Below are 22395 nucleotides of genomic sequence, written 5' to 3'. Positions count from 1 at the left end.
AAGATTCTCGATTATGGAGATTCCGATCTTGAGTTTGTGCAACTTTGGGTCTGGAAATCCGACTATTTACTTCCTCTCGCCTCTGCTCCTCCTCCTCGGGAGCCGATGATAGTTCTCGACTTCTACGAGGGGAAGGAGGGGGCGGGTTCACTGGTTGTTGCGCCACAAATTGGGCCACGGCTTGAGCCGCAGCTCGTGTAGACGCGTCTCGTATCAAGGCTAGCAAGGCCTCCTGTGTCAGCTGGATCATCGGTTCTTGGGGTGGAGCCTCCGAGGGGAGCACTCCGGTTGGGGGCACGGCCGAAGATTTTTGATGTGACGAGGGGAGTCCCCCATTGAGGGGTGTTTGCTGGTGTGTTAGGGGGGTTTCCTCCTGAGGAACTGACTGTTCAACAGGGGGGTTCTGTTCCATTCCGCTCGCTTGGGCTTCTCGTATTGCGTCTAGATCGTGTACGTCATGGGCTCGGGACCTGGTGTGCATGCTCAACGTCGAGGTGAAATTTTTCCCCGGCAACGGCGCCAATGATGTGGTCGAGGTTTTTTTGCTAAGGAATAAATCGGGATTTTACCACGACGGACTTTTACACCAGGTGAAATATTGTTTCCGCAAAATGTGTAATAATCAAGAAGGAGGGGTCTTGTCAATGAATAGTAGTCTTCCATTAAAAAATTACGATTTTGGCATTTATAGGGGTGTTGGAAATCATATGGTGTGATAGGTTTTATGTACTTATGGTGTGCCTCCTATATATCCAATTACTCTTTTGCCCTTATAATTTTATATATTTTTTTACTAATGTATATCAGTTTGGTATATAATTTTCTTGAAGTTGAATCAGATCGATATTGCCTAAGTTTAAGTTTAATTATACAAACAACTTCTGTCCTTCAAAAAATATAAGTCCGCTCTATTAGGGGTGTGAATGTAATTTATCTTGGAACTATTCTTGTAATTACAACTACAGTTTCAAAAAGAGTGTGTTTATAATTTTGTAATTACTTGATCATGTATTTTATATGAAGCTAATGTGCCTTAGAAAGTGTTGAAAATAAAAATAAAGGGAATTTATGCTAAAAAGTAAATAACATAAATATACTTCCTAAAATTTTCATATAGTGAAAAATAGAGCAAATTCCATTCAAAAATGAAAACAAAGAAACAAATTAACATATTAATGTTGTTATGTGGTTCATTGAGATGCACCCATCATGTGATTTTGGGGGGTTATTAAGATTTTTTTTTTTTAATTGTGGCTATTTTCTATTTTATTTTTGAATTTCAAAGGTCAATTAGATTTAGACTCATTTCTAAAATTAAAATTACACTTTTTCCCCAAAAAAAAAAGTTCCAAAATTACATTTACACCCCCTAAAAAAGTTCTCCGTTTACACTTAACCCATTCTCGTTAGGGTTTAGATAAAAAATATCGACGTTAATAAAAAAAATTATAGAATTTAATTTTAACCATCATTTAATATTTTCATATAAGTACAAATCCATTACTCAAGAATGTCAAACTAGAGATAATTTATGTAATTATTTTGCTAATATCAACTTTTGCCCTTCAAATCATAACGGAAGGGAATTAAGTGTAAATATAATTTTAATTTTTTTTAAAAAAATATAATTTTTATATTTTTAGATGGGATTTAAGTGTAATTAACGCTTTTAAATGAAAAAAAAAAACATTATGTGGGCTGATTAATTAAAAAGTACATGAGTGGGGTTTGAGAAGCTTGCTCAAGATCTATCAGAGCCAGGTTTCGATCCTGGGACCTGTGGGTTATGGGCCCACCACGCTTCCGCTGCGCCACTCTGATCTGTTGATATTATTCATACCTTAATATCTCATGCGCCTCCGACTTACCATCTCGTGTTCCAAAAGGAAGAGAAGTTTAGCGTGAAGCACCACTCCATTTTCATCGGTCCACTGAACCGAAGAATTGAAGAATCGGAATGAGGCGAAGGCCTGGAATCGGAGGTCTGCAGAACGCCGCTGCTGCTAGGGTTTTTCCTTTCTCTTTCTCGCTATTTATATATTTCTGATGTGCTTGTCCAGTTTCTGTGCCTCTTGTCTTAAGTGTGTTTTATGATGGATTACAGGATCAATATCGGCTGCTCGGAGAAAATGTGGCGAAATTACGGACCGATCTCATGAAAGAGCAGCTCGCTACTTTTCGTTCGCAGCTAGAAGACTTCGCCCGCAAACATAAGGTCTTCTTTCTTTTAAACAATGATTCCTATTTTTCTTCTTAAAAGTTATGTTGCTAGTGTTTCTCAGCATTTTTGTTACCTTTATGTAATGTAGATGTCATTACCTGCATTAACTAAAGAATTAATTAGTGTTTAGTTCAATCGAGCTGGACTTTCACAGATTCATTACCGGGAAATTTGTCTAGAAATTGGTCAGTGAATGAACTTCTTAAAAGAAGCAATTTTTGGTTGTTAAGTGGTTGCTTGTTACGGAATTGTGGATTGAGTGAAACGGAAGCATACTTCGTCTTGCTTTGGATTGAGTATATTTTGCAGCACTAGAACAGAGATATTCTAGTTAGATTTTGTTTGGTTGGGGTGAAAAGTGGAAATATGCGAGGCAGCTAAAGTTTAGGATACATCAGGTGTTGGTTATGCAGTATAATATATGGCGAAGGAAACTAAGATGTATTAGGAATTCCCTATCAGCTCCCTGTCTGTTTTGTCTCTGTCAAGACCGCAGGGGAAAAAGGAAGTATATGCATCAGAAAAGCACCCTTAAGTCAACTTTGTGTCATGCTCAAAGAGAAGAAAATGGTGAATTTATAAGGCAAGCAAAATTTAACTCCCTCCGCGCCTTATTTTCATGGTAACCAACTACAAAGACATTCATGACTACATTCAAGACAAACATAGTTTCCTTGGATATACTTGTTTCCCCCAGTTCCCGCTTCTCGTACCATATAAGCATTAGTTTCTCACATTACGTTTTGTGCTTCCATGTGGCTTGGGCAGAATGACATCCGCAAGAACCCAGCGTTCCGATCGCAATTTCATGAGATGTGTGCCAAAGTTGGAGTGGATCCTCTGGCATCAAACAAGGGTTTTTGGGCTGAGTTGTTGGGCATTGGGGACTTCTATTACGAACTTGGTTGGTACCTGACTTCTCGATTATGCTAGTTTCTCTTGTAATAGGTTGCTACGTTTGGTTTGTTGGTTGCCCGTCACTATCTCATCTTTCGCCTTTTGAAAGGATTTGTTTGTGCTCCCTTGTTTTGTGTTTGAGTTATGCTTCTTCTGATACAGAGGCACTGTTTCATCTTTTTACTTCTAATCAGAAAACTGATCTAATTGTCTAGACAGGAGTGCAAATTGTTGATATTTGCTTAGCCACTAGACCTCACAATGGAGGTTTGATCAGCCTGGAAGAATTATGTAAACTGCTTGGGCAAAGGAGGAGGGGAGCTCGTGAGGCTGTCTCTCAGGATGATTGTTTGCGCGCCATAAGTAAGCTGAAGGTATTATTATGGTCCAGATTTTGAAATCATTGCTATTGCTATGCCTGAGAAGTTGCTGTTAGACTTTCAAGGTTCACTGATGTTGTGGTATAATACACACATGGATGAGAAAATATCAAGTTTGCTAGAAATAACAAGGTTATCTTTAAAATCCTCAGGAACCACCGAACCAGATGTAGTTAGGCGCGTCCAATGGAATACCAATGCTTACATCTTGTACTCTGCAAAGATATGAGTCTGTAGGACCTGTGTTCAACTTCTATTGAAAGGATTCCACGAATAACTGTAACATATTGACTGGTGATCTAATTGTCTTAATATCACTGTTTCACTATCTCGGAAAGGGACGACTATCATGTCAAACTTTGACCTGGGGGAGAGAGTCCTAGAATTTCATTGTTTAGATGTTAGCTTAACCAAGATTTGTTTGTTGTCAGTTTGGTTGTGTATTATCACACGCATGGGTCACATTTTTGTCCATGTGATTTCGGTGCTTGTACTCTTTTCTCAAACTCTCTCCAGGTTTATCATACACATACCTGCTCTTTGTCACTCTCTTATATCTTACTTTTGACTAAGGCTTACGTTTTTGGAAATTTTGACTTGGTTTCCAACTTTCCAGGTACTTGGTAATGGTTTTGAGGTGATTTCTATCGGTAAAAAGAAGCTTGTTAGATCTGTTCCAACGGAATTGAACAAAGACCACAATGAAATATTAGAGCTTGCACAGGTTCCCCCTCATCTATATTTTATGATTTATCTGCAGATGTACATTCTTGAATTTATGAATTTTCTTTTTTATTTATTTTGTAGTGTACAGATTACTTTCTTGAAGCAGTAATTTGGCTACATTCTATTTTCAGTGTTTTACCTTCTTTATGTTTCTGGAAATGGATGTGTGTCCAGACATTCTTGTGGGATACGAATGCATTTTTGAAATGTACAAATGCATGAAGAAGGTAAAGAAGGTCTATATATTTGTACCACAAGAATGTCCAGGCACAAATGCATGTGTATTCAACTTTTGCCGCCGCAAGTGGTTTGATGTAATTTTTTGTAATATCATCTTGTTAGAATGGCTATATAATTATTGCATGTACCTTCATATGATTAGCTTATAAGTCTTGTTTATTTTATGATATGATGTTCTTTTTTTTCTAAAAAGAATTCTATATACTGTTACTAGGTTCAAGGCTTTGTGACAGTTGATGAAGTTCAGAGACGGCTCTCTTGGTCTTCTGGACGTGCAACAGATGCCCTTGAGACTTTATTAGAAGTAAGTTATTGCTGCTACCTCTTCTATTTACAGTCTTTGAATTTTGAGCAAGCACAGTGAGCTCCTATACCTCTGTTGGATAATACAGGAAGGCCTTGCCATGATCGATGATGGTCACAAGGATGGTAAGCGCCGGTATTGGTTTCCCTGCGTATCGTCCGTCTCCTCATACACAGGAACAGATGCTGCTTAAGGTTTCTTCATCTCGATATCTTGTGTTATTGTGCATAAACATATGATGTCTTGAAATCGACTGTCATAAAATACATTTGCACGTTTCAGTTTTGATTTTATCAGCAATGTCTGCGGGAAATATTACTTTCGACTATCCTTATAATCAGCAAGGTTACTCTTTGTATGTTGATTTAGTAAATGAATTAAGCTTCCTCTTTCATATTATTAGTGAAAAGCATGTTGTTATGTCTTAATATTGTCATTGACATCCCATCGCAAACATATGGGTTAGACAAGTCTTGAATCAAACTCTAGTTTTAAGTATACATCCTAACGTTAGGAAATAATTATGATACTATCAGAAAGTACCATTTCAGCAAAAAAGATCAAGTAGCTAGGACATGGGCGGCCACATTCTAAGCAGAGCAGCAAAAATGGGCAAACTTTTTTGTAGTTGATTCAAAGTTCAAACTGCAAATTGATTAATTTGTCATTTAATTGATAACAGTTAGATAGGAAAGTACAGCCCGAGGTAGGTTTGGTTCACCGAATTAATCACATGACTACTATATTGTTGTACAATTCAAAAAGAGTTAAAGAAGAGTTGTCTATAATGAAGGATTCCATTACACTTTTTATTTGCAGTTAAATCAAAGTGACATTATGATTAATTCATTTATTTTAGAATTAATTACGTTTAGACTCTTTTGAAAATGTAAAATTACATTTTTTCTCTCAAAAGTTTCAAAATTATATTTACACTCCTAAAATTCAATGTTTAAATTTGATCTCCTTTCGTTAGGATTTCAACGAAAAATTACTGATGTTAGAAAAAAAAATTATATAATTTTTCAATTTTGTCCCCCATTTAATGTTCATATGTAATTTGTACTTATAAGAGGAAAAATGTGAAGATGTTAGCTTTACTCCACATATATATATATATATATTATAATATATATATCCCTTTATAGAGATACATGAAAATGTTAAATGATGGATAAAATTGAAAATTTATATAATGTTTTATTCTTTTGTTAGTATTTTCCATTCGAAATCCTAATGGAAGGGAGTCAAGTGTACATAAAGAAATTTTAGAGAGGGTTTAAGTGTAATTTTAATTTTTTTAAAAAAAATTCATATTTCTAGAAAGGTTTAAGTTTAATAGATCTTTTATTTTAATTAGATTTCCATCACATTACCGTTGGCTTAACACACCTCTCAATAAGGGAGATATTGTGGTTCAAACCCAGTTACCTCCTCCTACCCCTGTTGTAATATTTTTAAAAGAAAAAGTTAATTTCATTTTGTTTTTGATCGCTTATTCAATATCTTATTTTTCTTCTCTTTATTTAATAAAATGAAAATAACAAAAATTTTAGAGCAAAACACACGTTAAATATGCTATGATAAATATATATAATTGATCACTTTTATTAAATTGTACATCAATCACACAATAAATATATTGTAATTTGCCTTATAATTAATTCACATTTGACAAATATTAAGTCTGAACTAGAATTTCTCCAAATCACCTTTACTCTTCTTATATATATTAGAGCTGTAAACCATTTCTTGTTCAACCCCAAAACCTTTCTCTTTTTCCCTTCAAGAATTTTTAAAATAAAAATTAATTTTCTAAATTATGGATTTCCACATGGCTTCCATAATTAAGCCATTGGATCACGAAGATCAAGAAAGCCAGCAAGTCTCCACCTGGGCTCACCGTGCATGCTTCGCCGGTGGCTGCGCCTCCGTGCTGATTTCCGTGCTCAAGTCCTTGTTATTACTCACCGCCGGTGGTTCATGGCTATGGCTTTGCCAAATGTTAGCTGCCTTGATCGGGTATGCGGCGGCAGAATTGGCTTCCGGAGTCTACCACTGGGCCATCGACAATTATGGCAGCGCCGTAACTCCCTTTTTCGGGTGGCAAATCGAGGAGTTTCAAGTCCATCACCAGCGGCTCGGAGACAGCTCGCGGACCTTTACATTCAGGCGGCTGCTGTGACCGCCGTTCATTCTCCCATAAACATGTTTTGCAATGACCCGTTTCTGCTAGGGTGTATGGGTGTTTTCTCCAGTTGCATGATGTTCAGCCAGCAGTTTCACGCATGGTCTCACACTCCAAAATGGAAGCTGCCGCCGCTGGTGGTGGCGCTTCAGGGCGCTGGAATCATCTTGGGAAGGGCTGAGCACGCGGCGCACCACCGGCCTCCTTACAACAGTAATTACTGTATTGTCAGCGGAGTTTTAAATAGGTTTCTGGACAAGTTCAAGTTCTTCTTGGCGTTGGAGGTGGTGGTTTTCCGGGTGGTCGGGGTCTGGCCGCGGTCGTGGGGCGAGCCCAACTCCGACTAAAACCAAGGGACCAACTCTCCAGGATTTATTAATCATCCTGACCTTGATTAATAATTCAGTATTGGTGGTCGGAGAATAATCAATGAATGTACATAATATAATAACGCATATAAACACAAATTTTATTACAACATTAAAAAGAATTATATGTTATGCGATTGAATGAATATAAATAAAGCAGTCAGTTAATGCTTATCATGTGGGAGTTTCGGATTGGATTTTTTATTTCAAATTCTATTGTGTTTTTTATTTCATTTAATATGTAGTTGTTATGTGTAGATAATATTTTCTTAAATAAAATAGATAAAGTCATCTTTATACATGTAGTGCGTATATGTTAAAAAAGATGGGAGATGTAAAACAATTTGAAATAAAAAAAATCGAACCCAAGTAACGGGTATTGCCTGCAGAATTATTAGCCCTTTATTCTTTCCCAACCATGTTTTCTCATATCTATCTCGAGTGATATCTTCGGCACTATCTCTAAAATTTTCAAAACAAAAGTGAAAAGTAAAAACGAGTTGCAACATTAGATATGTTCTTGGACTGTTTGTAAGATGGCCCAAAACAAATGTAATGTATGAGGAAAATTATTTTTTACTGATGGAAAATTTTGGTTTGGAATCTAATTCGATTGAATTTGAACCAATCATATGGCGAGTGCAAAATACTTTTTATATAATTGATGTACGATTAAAAAAGATGATCAATTATATAATACATGTATCACATTTACTTTATAATTAATTTGACAACTAACGAAGAGTTGTTTTTGAATACTATATGAAAATATCTCAGCCCATCTTCTGTTGTTTTTCCTTGTTTAATTAATTTATTGACGTGGTGGAAATTGTCTGAATCTATACTATTTACTAAATGCAAGACAAATAACTTTTGTTGTAACTATGTATTTTTACCAAAATACCTTTAAATAACTTTTTTTTGGGGGTTAAATAACCATTTCTTTAAAAAAAATTATTAATACTATCGAATCATGAATGCTAAAAGTTAATAAAAATTATTTAAAAAATTGACTTTTGTCTGAACCAGTTGTAGAAAATATGTCATTGCAGGTAAGTTTTGCAACGATCATTTTCCGTCGCAAAGTAAATATGACATCAGTCTGTATTTGCATGATCTGCCGTTGGATTGTTCGGTTTGAATGGCCTAATAGAGAGTGGTTACGGGACGTTGAGTGGGCTGCAAGGAAATGGAGAGGAAAACATATGATTAACTTGGCTTATCGTACACTTCTGGCTGCTTGCATTTACCACATTTGGCGCGAACGAAATTTGAGACGCTTTGAGCATACAGAGCGATCATTGAATATAATAGCCACTATTATTGTAGAAGATATTAGACAGAGGATTATCAGTGTTAATTTATCTCGTTCTGTTAGTTCATGTGCGTTATATAGATTATGGCGTATCCCTTGGCCTGTCGAAGGAGAAATCACCAGTTGAGCACTTTTGTACTGTACGATCTTGTTTTATTAATGAAATTTATATTTACCCAAAAAAAAAAATTCTATCTCAAACTTATTTTATTTCATTTTAAACAGTTGCATGTAAAAAAAAAAAGAATTGGATCTTACAAAAAAAAATCCGTCGCAAATATTTTGCAATGGATCTCTTGTGATTTTCATATATCTTTTCATCTTCCGTTGCAAATTTTTAGAATTGCTTCAATTGCATCATATCTCAAAGATACAATTTTGCATGGTCCAACAATTTAATTCAAAAGAAAAATTAAATGTTTAAGATAAGACTATAAATTTATATTTCAAACTTTAACATTTCGATATTACAACTGTAAAATTTTAAATTTTCAAACTTTTGACATCTCGATATCACTAAAATTGGATCTAGTCATACGATAGACCCTTTTAAATAGATCTCAAAATGTCATTTGTTTCTCAATCCGTTGTGTTTTTAAATTTTACAATTAGACTTGTCAATGAACGGATTTTACTATACTTGGACTCATACACAATGATGCCCGTAATCTGCTGTGACATATTTTTAACTATAAACCAATATTATTACGAAGTTTTTTTTTCGCAAGTTTTTGTAATTAAGGATGTTGTTATCATAATACATTAGTATTTGTTGAACTTATTTTCAATTGTAACAGTCACATATAATGTTTTTGTCACAACTCAACTTGTAAAAAGAATTATCACTTATAATAAGTACTATTTTCTATTTTCATCAAAAATTGATTAGCAATTTAGTCCATAAATTTATTAATCTTGTGAATTGAGGATTATTCGTTGCCATTTTCAAAATTCCCAATTTTACGCTTTCACATAATGTACACTTGGAAAAGCCCAATGAGTTTTGAAACTCTGGCGAGAAAAATTCCCAATCCAAGAAAATCCATAAGTTGGTGGACTGAATTGTCAAATCAACACAGGACGAAATTTCTAATCAAAAGGAACTTCATCTTCTGGAGTGAAAGCAATGAGTTATTATTTTTTTAATAAATCGATTACATTTATCAATATCAAATACTTATATCTAACAACTATCGACAATTATAATAATCATAAACTAATCATCAACACCATATAATTATGTATACCTAATCAACGACTATTGTTATAGGAGAATGAAACCTACTACGAGAATAGAATAACATTACATATAATGGTGGGGTTTGAACTCATGACCTTAAAGTAGTGTTATGATACCAAAACTTTTATTTAAAAATCGATACTTACCCTCATGCTTTTTGGGCTCCCTTAACAACCTGCTAACGGTTTTGTTAATTATCGAACGAAAAATGCATGTGAGGACTAAAATTAAAAATTTCTGGAGTTATAGGATACAAAATGAGAAAATAATAACAAATGGTAATAAATTGAAAAAAGAACACTAAACTAATTAAATTGCAATTTCTCCCTTATATGTGTTCCCCTAACTACACTACAAACCCTAATTACTACACACTCGCACACATATTGGATAAACAAATTTTGACTAAAAAACACATATAAAATTCTACCCTGTAATTTCAATTAAAATGCACTTCTAAAATTAAGAAATAGATCTAAATAATATTTTTTTAAAAAATAGTGTAAATTACATTAACCTCCCCTGATATTTGATACAATCACAAATCTCCCCTCATGTTTTAGAAATTACAAGCACCCCTGATATATGACATAATTATATAATTTTTGGACGGTAAAGATATGAAAATGCCAACTTACATTTGGTGAAATTTTATTTTTTGAAAAAGACATAAAAACAGAATTAATGTTGGATGGATATTATTATAACATATATATATATATATTAAAAATATATAAAATTTTAATTTAGAGTCCAAAAGGGCATTTTTTATCATTGAATGCATAATTTGGATGAAACCCTACTTGATGCTAGCAAATTGAGTCAGCTATCGAGCAAACATTATTATCAGTGGTATTCTCGGCATAATTTCTCAAATAATAAGAGAATATTTGTAATTATATCAAATATCAAATGAGTTCGTGATAATTAATTTACCAAAAAAAAAATTATAATTTCCAACAAAAAGTCAAGTGAGGGAGAAGGGTAGGAATTGAATTGGGATTACTTATTTTACTGTAAATAGATGTGCAATTGAAGTTGTTATGGAAGGAGGCAGTTGACACTAAAGGGCCACCCATTTAATTTTCCATTTAATTACCAACTGTCTCTGCCCTCCATAAATTACACACACACACATATATGTATATATGACCACATTCTAAACAAAGCAACAAAAATGCACTAAACAATCATAATTTTAATTTTGTATTTTATTCAAAAGCATTCCGCTTACGCTGCAATAACAAGTTTGAGATCATGGATTTGAGTTCTACCAGATCAGTACATTTAACTAATTCTATGTTAATTTATTCTAATGATCGAATCGATGTACTGATCATTTTTATTGAGATTGATGTAATTGTTACGTTTTTAATCTCATACGATAGGGGGTTTAAAAATGAAATTTTCAAATGGTCCCAAAATTAAAAAAACTCGATACATTTAATTTCTCATGCTTTACTGAATTTTCAAAATGATCCTAAAATTGAGAAAACTCGATACATTTAATTCTTTGCTTTATGAAATTTACGGGTCTAAATATGTCGGGTTTCTTTTGTCTTATATTTTAGAATAATTTTAAAAATTATATAAAATAAAAAATTTAAAAATATTAAACTTCTATTTATAAGATTAAAAATATAATTTTATCAAGTATATATGTAATCACCATTTCTGTGAATAGTCAAGACATTCTGATCAATTTATTTATTGTGATGAATTAATACGCACTTCTTCCATCCAACACAGCCACGCCTTTGTTATTATTTTATTCCAATTTTTATATTTCCTCTCGAATTTTTTGGTTAGATATTCACGATTTCTACTCATCACTTCGAATCTTTTAATTTAATTTAAATTATCACAACATTTAAAACATAATTTATATATATGTAATGGATATTAAATAATAACATAAAATGAATCGTAATAGGAAGTCTTTTTTCCTTTTTAAAATTAGATTTCACTTCATCGAATAAGTCTGTCGCGTTCGTAAGTAACTGCTTCATCGAATAAGTTTATCGCGTTCGTAAGTAACTGTACTGCAGTTTTCTCAAATTATACGTCAATTGTATAACAAGTAGAATGCATGAATAAGTTATAAGTACGTGCAAAAAGAACAAAATTGGGATAACAATCTTAATTCTATACGATTTTTTTTGTATTATTTCGTCCGATAATTTAAATGTTTTTGCATATTTTGCTAAAATGACTGGAAAAAAAGTACACCCAATTAAATTGATACAGAACTAAAATTATCAAAATTATAAAATAAAATTAAAATAAATTCGTACAGAACTAAAATTGTCGGGCTGGTATCTTACTTACAAGAATAATAAATAGGTCTCATCCATTTCTAGCTTCTCCAACCTTCAAAACTTGTGTGCTTTTCTCTCCCTTTCTCTTTCTTCCTTGAAATTCAAGAATTAAAATATAATTATCATTTTAAAGCAAGAAAATAAATCTGTATGGCTGCACTGAGAGAGCTTCAACACCAAAACTCACCCCAAAATCACCCATCACAATACGAAAGCTGGCAAATCTCCACCTGGCCTCACCGTGCATGCTTTGCCGGCGGCTGCGCCACCGTGCTGATTTCCCTGCTCAAATGTCTACTACTTACTGTCGGTGGTGCGCGGCCATGGATGGAGCCCGTGTTCGCCGCCTTGATAGCGTACGTGGCGGCGGACTTAGTCACCGGGATCTACCACTGGGCCATCGACAATTACGGCGGAGCTGAAACTCCGGTTTTCGGGTCCCAAATCGAGGCGTTCCTAAGCCACCACCAGCATCCGTCGGCGATAACTCGCAGACAGCTAGCTAACAATCTCTACATCCCGTCGGCCGCCGTGACGGTCGTTTTCTCCCCGGTAAACGTCGTTTCCGCTGACCCGGCTTTGCTAGGGTTTGCTGGCGTCTTCGCCGGTTGCATAATGTTCAGCCAGCAGTTTCATGCATGGGCTCACACCCCAAAAGGGAAGCTCCCCCCGCTGGTAGCGGCGATTCAAGGCGCCGGAATCATTGTGGGTAGGGCTCAGCACGCGGCGCACCACCGGCCCCCTTACAACAGCAATTACTGCATCGTGAGCGGAGTTTGGAACAGGTTTCTGGACAAGTCCAAGTTCTTCGTGGCGGCGGAGGTGGCGGTGTTCCGGGTGTTCGGCGTCCGGCCGCGGTCGTGGAGCGAGCCTATCTCTGACCGGAAGCTGCAGGAGGGAGGGATTAATTATCATAATTAATTTAAGTGATTTAAAGTTAAATATATATATATAATTAATTACTAATGCTTTAATTTATTTCATGAGAATGTGATATATTTTTCATAATATATTCATATTATATATAAATGTAATCAAATTGTAGTGAATTAATTAATGACCAATATTCATATTAATTAATTCCATGCATATTTGATAAATATTTTTGTATGTTCGTATTTTTAAATATATAATATAAATAAATTGATTATTTGTATTATAAGACTTTTATATTTTCTAAATTAATTCTAATCATATTATTAAAAGGATGAATAAAGATAAAAATAGTAAATAGTGGGACACATATCTATTTATATATATATATATATATATAAGAGTGACTTTTGAAAAATATACTAAATTACGAGAGAACATCAATGTCATGTCCTTGAAAATTTCTAACCTATGCTAAGTTGGATCGAAATAAATCAATTACAAATAAATAAGATATATTTATTATATAATTTTTTTTAAATTATACATCAATCACACAATAAATATATATAATATCAATCTCACTTCTTGTACTTGATATATATCTCCATTGTCACCATTAATCGCTTTGGTACCAATCATCAAATCACATTCAAATTTTATTATATCTTTCGTTTCATTTAATGTATCCGTGTGTTGCGTATATTATTTTTTATACATAAAATAAATGGAATAAATTTTCCACTGGTGATGTGTATATATTAATTGAAATAAAATATGTAAGGTGTAGGAATGTAAAATTTATTGTTAATTATATATTGATATGTGCAAAATATTATTTAATTAATTTTATTTTTTATATAAAATAAAATACTAATTGATGGATAACTAAATATTGTCACGAAGTATTTAGGACAATTTAAATCTCGTTCGGCCAACAAACGCTAATGATTTGATAATTCGAAATCGTTCTTGTGATTAAGGAAACGAATGTCAAATATATATGAATCATACCATTTTATTAAGTAAATATGACAAAATCTTACATTTCGTTCTTTGATTTTATCCTCTATTAGATTTGATCCTGTAAGTAAGCCTATAAACTAATTAATCTTGTAAGTTTGCAAAATGATGAAATTAAGTCCGATTTAAGATTTTTTTGTTAATTCTTCGAAGTGAAAAAGGAGATTTCTTTCCTCCAAAATATATTCTATATGGCTTCCAAGTCTAAAATTTTCAAAAATTTATACAACTCAACTGCCATGTCACCTTTTTCGGACAAAAGTACAAATTCCCGACCACCAGAGGGCTATTTGTCATCATTTTTCAAACTTACAGGACTAATTAGTTAATGGACATATATTTAAAGGACTAAATCTAACAGAGGTAAAATTAAAGGACAAAAAAAAAATCCCTTATAAATATGAGTGTTTTTTCAACAATGGCTGACCACAACTCAGCACACAGGTAAAGATACATAAATATACAAGTGAAGAGACAAGAAAACACAACTCAAGATATAAATGAACGTACAAGCAAGGGAAGTTCTAAAATTCTCTTTAGCACTAATCAAGGAAATTCATAGTATTCAAAGTAAAAGTCAAGGCGTTCGGCGCAAAATTAAATCATTCAGGTTGAACGGCTTGTTCGCGATTGTGGTGCAAAACCTACATATTAACGTTATTGAATCACAAATCAAAATTTGCGGAAGATCAAAAGCTGACCACACCAAGAAATACACAAATTCAAGACAAACATTCCAAATTTATATCGTTTTAATTCATTAACGTCGTTGAAGGTTGAAATCAATATCGAAGAAAACATCAAAATTCCTCAAATAGAAATAGATTGCACGCATAAAATAAAGAATCAAAGGTTTCAAACAAAAATATTGTACCCATTAATAAATTCATCTACAATATTTTCTTGTTCCAATAAATTCACAAACACAAAAATTTTCATTACAACATAACTTGAAATAGAAAATCCAGTCAGCAAATCTTAATTTGAGGTTGCTTTTTCCGATAAACATTGATTACAATTTTTGATGTTATCTATATCGATTTATGGAAGTAGTCGGTTTGGCCCGAAACCTAACTACGTGCCTATGATATCGTCAGGAAATTTGATGATTTGATATGATGCTTCTGGATGCGTTTTTAATTAATATATGAAGTAGTAAACATTAAGAAAATATAAAAATATTCAAAGTCGCCTATCAAATTTTAATTCAATAGAATTTCATCAAATATAAATAAATTATATGAAAATAAAATTTTACTTACTAAGTATTCGATGTACGTGAAAATATTATTCAAATTAAATTCAATCAATATCAAATAATTGCCGACTTATTTATAAGATTTTAACAAATTTCTTCAAAATAATTATAATTTTCACGTACTAACATCTTATAAGCTTTATAATTTAATTTATCCAAATAATTTATGAACATATTTTTAAAATAATATAAACTCTTAAAACATTTTATGAGATATACGAGCTTATGAGATCTTTTAAATAAATTTAGCCAAATACCGGCTTACTATCGCAAGAAAAACAAAGGCTAGCTACGTAAGAATTAAAATATAAATCAAAATACACATTTAGCCTCACCAAACATCTAGACAAGAATTCAAATCTATATCATAAATATAGCAATAGTCGACTTAAACCATTAAAGTACTACCCTAAAAAATTAAAGGACGGAAACTCTAAATAACCTAATTTATAGGACCAAAATTGCATTAATCATTTGAATAATTATATTGAAACTTTTATTTTCTTCCCCAATTTAGAATCTTAGATTGTTATTTATATATATTAGAATAAAATTACAATATTGATCATAGTGATTGGTTTATATACCTTTTCATAAACTCTTGTGCATTTCATTTAATTTTTATTTTAAAATTTATCTTTTTTTTCTTAGCATCTTTAATTACAAATATGTGGCTCTTAAGCATAAAATTTGATCAAAGTTGACCCAAAAAAAAAATTTGAAAAATTTTAGCCCGAACCTCGTTTGCCCGAACCCATTTTATTTTTAATTTTGAGGGGATATAAATGTGCAAAATAGCCAAATTTTAGGGGGTTGTCATGCCATTTAACCTTATTTTAATCATGCGAGTATTATTAATATAGAATTTATTTATTTGTTGTGTTATTAGTCAATGCATAATTTATTAATATATATTAAATATTTATTGTAGAAAAGAAAAACAATCTAGTGGAATAGGGGGGGTGGAGATCTAATTAGCCCCTAACATCTACTTCCCTATGCCATATATGTTAATTTCGCCAGTTGCGTATGGGATTTAAGTTTGAATTAATTAGGAAAAAATCCATTCTAATAAAGTAAACATGCTTTATAAGAAATTAATATGATTCATTTTGTCATAATTAATAATCATAGTAAAAATTGAATATTTGCGATCAATACTAATTAATCATAATTGCATAACAATCATTAATTTTTTTCTTTTTCTTTTTTTTATGCCATAATTAAAATCATAACAAATATTGATTAATCGTCATCAAAATTTAAAGTCTCGCATTTGATTAGGTCGATTATAGTAAACACTTTTGAAAGTTCTTTTATTATTTTTTTTTATAAAAATAACACTTTCGATAGCCTATTGTTTTGTTTTTTTTTAACTTTTTCTAGTAATTTTGTTTTTTTTTTAGAACTACTCAAAAATACTTATTTTTTGATTTTTCAATTTTTCGGATGTTAAAAGCCCTAATTATAAAATATCACATGAAAAACATATGCATTTTTCTGATAAGAATGATCAACTCAGACGATTTTGGACTCTTATGTTGATGCTAAATGTTTTTTTTTTAAAATCTTGTAAGAAAAGATGAGTTGAACTTATTTTAATTTTTTTTAAGAACTTATAAGATTTTAAAATTCTTATTCTTTGAAATTTCATAAATTTTTTAAAATAATAAATTAAATAATTTTATAAAGTTTATAAAAACTCCAATACCTTATTTGATGTTTTAAAAAGTTTATAATATCGTCACGACACCTTGACGTAATTAAGTCAAAATATAGATTTGTAGACAAGCAATAAATAAGATGTACAAAACCTCATAATAGATACACTATTCGTACCTAACCTTCTAAAACGGGATGCAGTGCTATGACGAAGGCGAAAGATCTTCTGTCCCGTTTGCACGTTGAGAAACGATTAATTTTCTCATTCACTAACGGTTATTTTTTACACAATAATTATAATTTAAAATAATATTTTATTATAATTATATTCCTTTTAATTTTATATTTTTTTATATTATTCTTTATAAATATAAAAAATATCAGAGAAAAGATAAAATTAAAAATTTATATAATTTTTTTATGAGACGATAACACTAATGTTTAATTCATAGTAGTAATTATATGATATCCTTAAAATTATTCGCAAGTGCACATCTCTTACATTACATATTCAGGAAAAGTAGTAGAGATCAATTATCTAATCCCTAATTGTAATTAATTTAAATTAATCAAGAAACGGGGTTCTCAGTCCTGATTCCTCGGCGTCCACTCAGAGTTCGGCTCCGCCCACGACCGCGGCCTCACTCCGATCACACGGAACAGCGCCACCTCCATGGCAACAAGAACCTTCCACTCATCCAAAACCCTGTTCCAAATCCCACTCACCGTGCAGTAATTGCTGTTATACGGGGGGCGGTGGTGCGCGTTGTGGTGGGACAACCGCAGGATAATCCCGGCGTCCTGAAGCGCCGCCACGACCGGCGGAAGCTTCCTTCTGGGGGTATGTGCCCACGCGTGGAACTTCAGGCTGAACATGCCACACCCGGCGAATACGCCGACGAACCCGAGGAAAATCGGGTCGCTGGAAACCACGTTTATGGGCAGAACGGCGACGGTGACGACACCCGCCAGAGTGTAGAGAATGCCGGCGGTATCGCACTTGGTGATCGCCGACGGGTGCTGGTGGTGAGCCCGGAACGACTCGATTTGGGACCCGAAAACAGGAGTCTCCGCACTGCCGTAGTTGTCGACGGCCCAGTGGTAGATTCCGGAGCCGAGGTCCGCCAGATGGTAACCTAGTACGGCAGCCAGCGTGAGCTGTAGCCATGTCCACGCATCGGCGGGCTCTCCGGCGGCGATTATGAGCATGGACTTGGCGAGAGAAATGAGGACGGTGGCGCAGCCGGCAGCGAACCAGGCGCGGTGAGCCCATGTGGCCTTGTACCAGCTTTCATCGTCAATGGTTGAAAGGCTGTTAATCTTGTGGTGAAGCATTGTTTCAGACATTATCAGAGGAACAATCGGTTTTTTCCTTGGAAATTAATGATTAAAGAACTGATGATGAACAGAAGTCGCAAGGAATATGAACAAGGACAAGCTTTATATTATATATATATATATAGGACTCTTTTCTTGCATTAATTATTTATACTGTCAAGAACATTTTTAAGTAACTGAATTACTGGTCCGATCGATTCGATGGATTGCGAAAAATCAATTGTTTTCAACTATAATATGTACTACTTAGTATTTTATTTTGTCCTAATTTAATTTTTTTTATTTAAAAATAATTACATCGTTCTTCTTTTAAATGTGATATACTTGCATAATTATGTGATTTAAAAAATTATATTTAAAACACTTGATGTTTGTAATCAAAATTCGTCGAATTTGCTGATATTAAAAGAAAAAAATTGAATATATTTACCCCAATTGACTTATTAGTACTGATTTATTGTAGTCGAACAAATCTTTTTTAACCAAACTACACTTATAGGGTGAAGACATGACTCCTTATATGCATTAGTGTGTGAAGATCACTCGGTGATAAATATGAATTTTTACTCAAATTTGTTAATATCAGCAAATTAGATAAATTTTAACAGACCAATCTATTTGTTGAACAAAAATAAGCGCCAATCGTATTAAATGTAATTTTCTAAATCACAGATCATTTACGTATAATTATATCAAATTTTTAAAAAATACAGTGTAGTTATCCCTTTTATTTATAATTAACATTTCCAACATACTTCTAAAATCAGATACGTATCTGGAAGAGTATTTTGCAGAAGATACACTATAAATCAAATAAATAAATAAATAATACATTATCATGATCTTAGTAATATAGATATATTATGGAAACCCGTGTTCCATGTATTTCAGAGTTGTCTAGAATTTATTTAAAAAATATTATAAGTTCGTACATATAATAAAATATTGGATTTTATTTGAAAATTAAATTCAATAAAATATTTAAATAAAATAAAATTATGTCAGTAATGATAAATTTATAATTAATTTAAAATAATTTGTTAAAATTTTAAAAGTAAATTAGCAGCTCCTTACATCTTTCTTAAAGAGTTTATAAGTGTTTAACATTTTATTTTTAGACTTTTTTTGGTTATATGAAAGCGCTAAATTATTATTATTTGAAATAAATCGATTACAATCATTCATGTCGAATATTTATGTCTAACAAAAACGACTACAACAATCATACAGTAATCAATAGTATCATATAAATTATATTTAAACAATACCTACTATTACAATAGAATAACATCTCATGCATTAACGGGGGTTTGAACCCATGTCTCTAAGGGGTGATGGGGCGTCAACTTCACTAACTGAGTTGGGCCGCATTTGACTTATGTTTAGAACTTGTTAGTTATTTTATTAAAAAGTTTATCAAATATTTTGTAATATTTTATAAGCTCCCGAACATTTTATGATATTTTGCATATTCAACTTCTTGAAAATATTCAATTTTAGCTCAACACGCAAAACATTATTGCATATATATTCGACCCGACATGTCAAACATATTAAATATATACAATATTAATTAGATAAAAATTAAATAATTATTGTATTCTTGAAAATATTTATCACAACCACAACAAAAAGAAAAATGCAATTAAGTGGGGGACTTTGGGAAGTTTTATATTTCTCATTTTTTGTATGTAGTCTAAAACTTTAGAAAATTGGGTTCAAATTCTAACACAAGATTCTTTATTAATTAATTTACTTCTGATAGTAATATAATTATTAGTATTATTTAATTATTTATAAATAATAAACTAATTGTTATAATTGGCAAAGATTAATGTTTATGGTGATATATATTTTAGTGGTTATAATAGTTAATAAATTATATATGATTCACTAGAAAAGAAAATAATTCACCATCCAGCAAATTCCAATCTTCTTATTTATGATAATTAATTTGGGTAAATTACAACGAACTCCTCTAAAATTTGTCATAATTACAAATATCCCCTCATTGTTTGAAAAATTACAAATACCCTATAGAATTAATGATTATCTAACAAATACCAACTCGTGACAGCCCACTGTATGAAAGTATTTGTTAGACGACTGTTAATTCTGAGAGTACAATTGTAATATTTTCAAACAACGAGTGAGTATTAATAACTATAACAAATTTCAAGAAAGCCCGTTGTAATATCCTAAGCAAAATGTTCAAAAAGCCTCTATGTGGAAAAAAAGAAAAATAAAAGGAAAAAGAAAGGAAGGAAGGGAAAAAAAAACCCTCCAATTTACACCCTCTATATTTAAAATACATCTATTTTTGAACTATTTAACTCAAATTTATTTAGATCAAAAGTTACAAGCGAATCCTCACCAATCTCTGCAGTTAATTAATAAAAATAAAAATATTAAATTATTTTTTTTCGATCACACCAACTTAAACTTTTCTTTTTTCACTTTTGTTTTCGAAGATGTTCGAACTTTTATTACTACCGAAATTATTTACAACTTTCTCTTCAACTTACCCCGTCATAAAAAATAAAAACAATGGCAAACACCTCCTAAATTGATGGATTTGAGTTTAACCCTTATGAGACAAGGCACTGTAATTTAGCCTTGCTAAAACAAGCAATATTTACATATTGGTTTAGGAATTTCCTAAATTTAGGGTTTCATTTTCTTAAAAAGTGTTTAATTATTCACTTTATTAATAGTTATGTTGTCTGATAATAGCTATCTACACAAATCAGAAGATGGGGCATTCAAGAATTTTGTGGGTATTTTCTTAAATGCAAAAGTAAGAGGGCCCTAATTAATGGTCGTCCAATGACTAATCAGTCCGTTGGTTTTTGTTAGATTTTCATCTTTTTCATTTTTTCTGGGGTGAACTAATCAAAATATCATTGTGAACTATGAATTATAATTTTACTTATTTTTCAAAAGAAAAATGGATTTTTTTCGTGGGTTGTTTTATAATTTTTCAAATTTTTTCATCCATCTCGTTCAATTTTTTTTCTCAATTTTTCAAAACTATATTAAAAAGGAAGTACGGCATCGGCAATGGTAAAATTGGTCCTTTCAAGCGTCCATCCTAAAATTACATAAATTTATCAAATATTAGGAAATACAGTTTTCAAACAACAAAAAATATTTATAATTATGTCAAATTTTAAAAAAGCTCGTTATAACCGATTCTCGAAACCTTAAATCACATATGTAATTAATTTCATTTACAATATGAGACGAGGAAAATTGTAATGAAAGCTAAAGAAGAAAAGAAAAGGTGGGGGCTTACGCAATTTCCCATTTATGAATAATGATCAATGCATTAATTTTTTTATTAAAAAGAATGTTTAATTAATTAGCACATGGTTGTGGAGCCCATTTACAGATTTGCTTTCCAGATCCAACTTATTGCAGAGCCCATATTCGGTTCATTTCCTAAATGGGTCGACGGTCCATTACCATTTAGACCTTCCATCTAAATGATTCAATTTAGGTCGAATATATAATTATTATATTCAAATTTATTTGAATTAATATCAAATTTAAAAAAATTATATTTGAATTTAGTTTGACTGTTGATGTAATCGAGCTTAAAATTGAATCAAAATGAATCGAACTCGAATAATTTTATATTTTTAAATATATTTTATTATTTTTACAGGAATCGAATCGAAATTGATTCGACCTTGCAAGCTTATCGATTTTTTTTTATTCAAGAATGATTTATTAAATTTTATTAAATTAAATTCAAATGAACTTTTATTGATCGAATTTAAAGGAATATCAAATGCTTTAATAATTAAGATAGAAGCATTAATTAAAAATTAATATTGCTATTTAAGCACAGAGTGGTGTTGCAGTATGGATGTATTAATTGTGTTTACAGGTACCCTTTTTTGAGTTTTAATTAAAATTTCATGACTTTGTCTTCCCATAATTTCACTATAAATGGCTTCCTCATTTCTATATATACAAAAAAAAAAAAAAGATTAATTATTGTGTGATTAATAACTCTCTTTGAACTGTATACTAATAATA

At 31.9% G+C, this 22395-nt stretch overlaps 3 protein-coding genes, 1 non-coding gene and 1 pseudogene across 4 annotated transcripts; 3 read left to right on the top strand and 2 right to left on the bottom strand.

The window, feature by feature from the left end:
- On the bottom strand, positions 1750-1821 carry TRNAM-CAU. Its single transcript has one exon. It is a non-coding gene; the product is annotated as a tRNA-Met (tRNA).
- On the top strand, positions 1849-5162 carry LOC105176703 (vacuolar protein sorting-associated protein 22 homolog 1). Its single transcript, XM_011099594.2, has 7 exons — positions 1849-2008; positions 2105-2215; positions 2990-3125; positions 3338-3492; positions 4115-4222; positions 4679-4768; positions 4857-5162. Exons 1-7 carry the CDS (start codon positions 1958-1960, stop codon positions 4959-4961), a joined length of 756 nt encoding a protein of 251 aa, XP_011097896.1. The 5' UTR covers positions 1849-1957; the 3' UTR covers positions 4962-5162.
- Positions 6403-7444, top strand: LOC105176702 (annotated as a pseudogene).
- On the top strand, positions 12244-13143 carry LOC105176768 (fatty acid desaturase 4, chloroplastic-like). Its single transcript, XM_011099672.2, has one exon. It carries the CDS (start codon positions 12348-12350, stop codon positions 13116-13118), a length of 771 nt encoding a protein of 256 aa, XP_011097974.1. The 5' UTR covers positions 12244-12347; the 3' UTR covers positions 13119-13143.
- LOC105176767 (fatty acid desaturase 4, chloroplastic-like) lies at positions 17599-18360 on the bottom strand. The gene has a single exon (XM_011099671.1). It carries the CDS (start codon positions 18358-18360, stop codon positions 17599-17601), a length of 762 nt encoding a protein of 253 aa, XP_011097973.1.

The sequence above is a fragment of the Sesamum indicum genome, linkage group LG14, assembly GCF_000512975.1.
Source record: "Sesamum indicum cultivar Zhongzhi No. 13 linkage group LG14, S_indicum_v1.0, whole genome shotgun sequence".
Lineage (NCBI taxonomy): Eukaryota > Viridiplantae > Streptophyta > Magnoliopsida > Lamiales > Pedaliaceae > Sesamum > Sesamum indicum.
Note: the sequence above shows the minus strand (reverse complement) of the source record. Positions and strands in the feature narration are given on the sequence as shown.

Bases quoted from the DNA above. Each gene is read 5' to 3' on its own strand.
- LOC105176703 (XM_011099594.2), top strand. From the start codon at position 1,958: ATGAGGCGAAGGCCTGGAATCGGAGGTCTGCAGAACGCCGCTGCTGCT. The intron at 3,126-3,337 runs GTTGGTACCTGA...TTGTCTAGACAG, and splicing joins GGACTTCTATTACGAACTTG to GAGTGCAAATTGTTGATATT. The intron at 3,493-4,114 runs GTATTATTATGG...CCAACTTTCCAG, and splicing joins GCGCCATAAGTAAGCTGAAG to GTACTTGGTAATGGTTTTGA.
- LOC105176768 (XM_011099672.2), top strand. From the start codon at position 12,348: ATGGCTGCACTGAGAGAGCTTCAACACCAAAACTCACCCCAAAATCAC.
- LOC105176767 (XM_011099671.1), bottom strand. From the start codon at position 18,360: ATGTCTGAAACAATGCTTCACCACAAGATTAACAGCCTTTCAACCATT.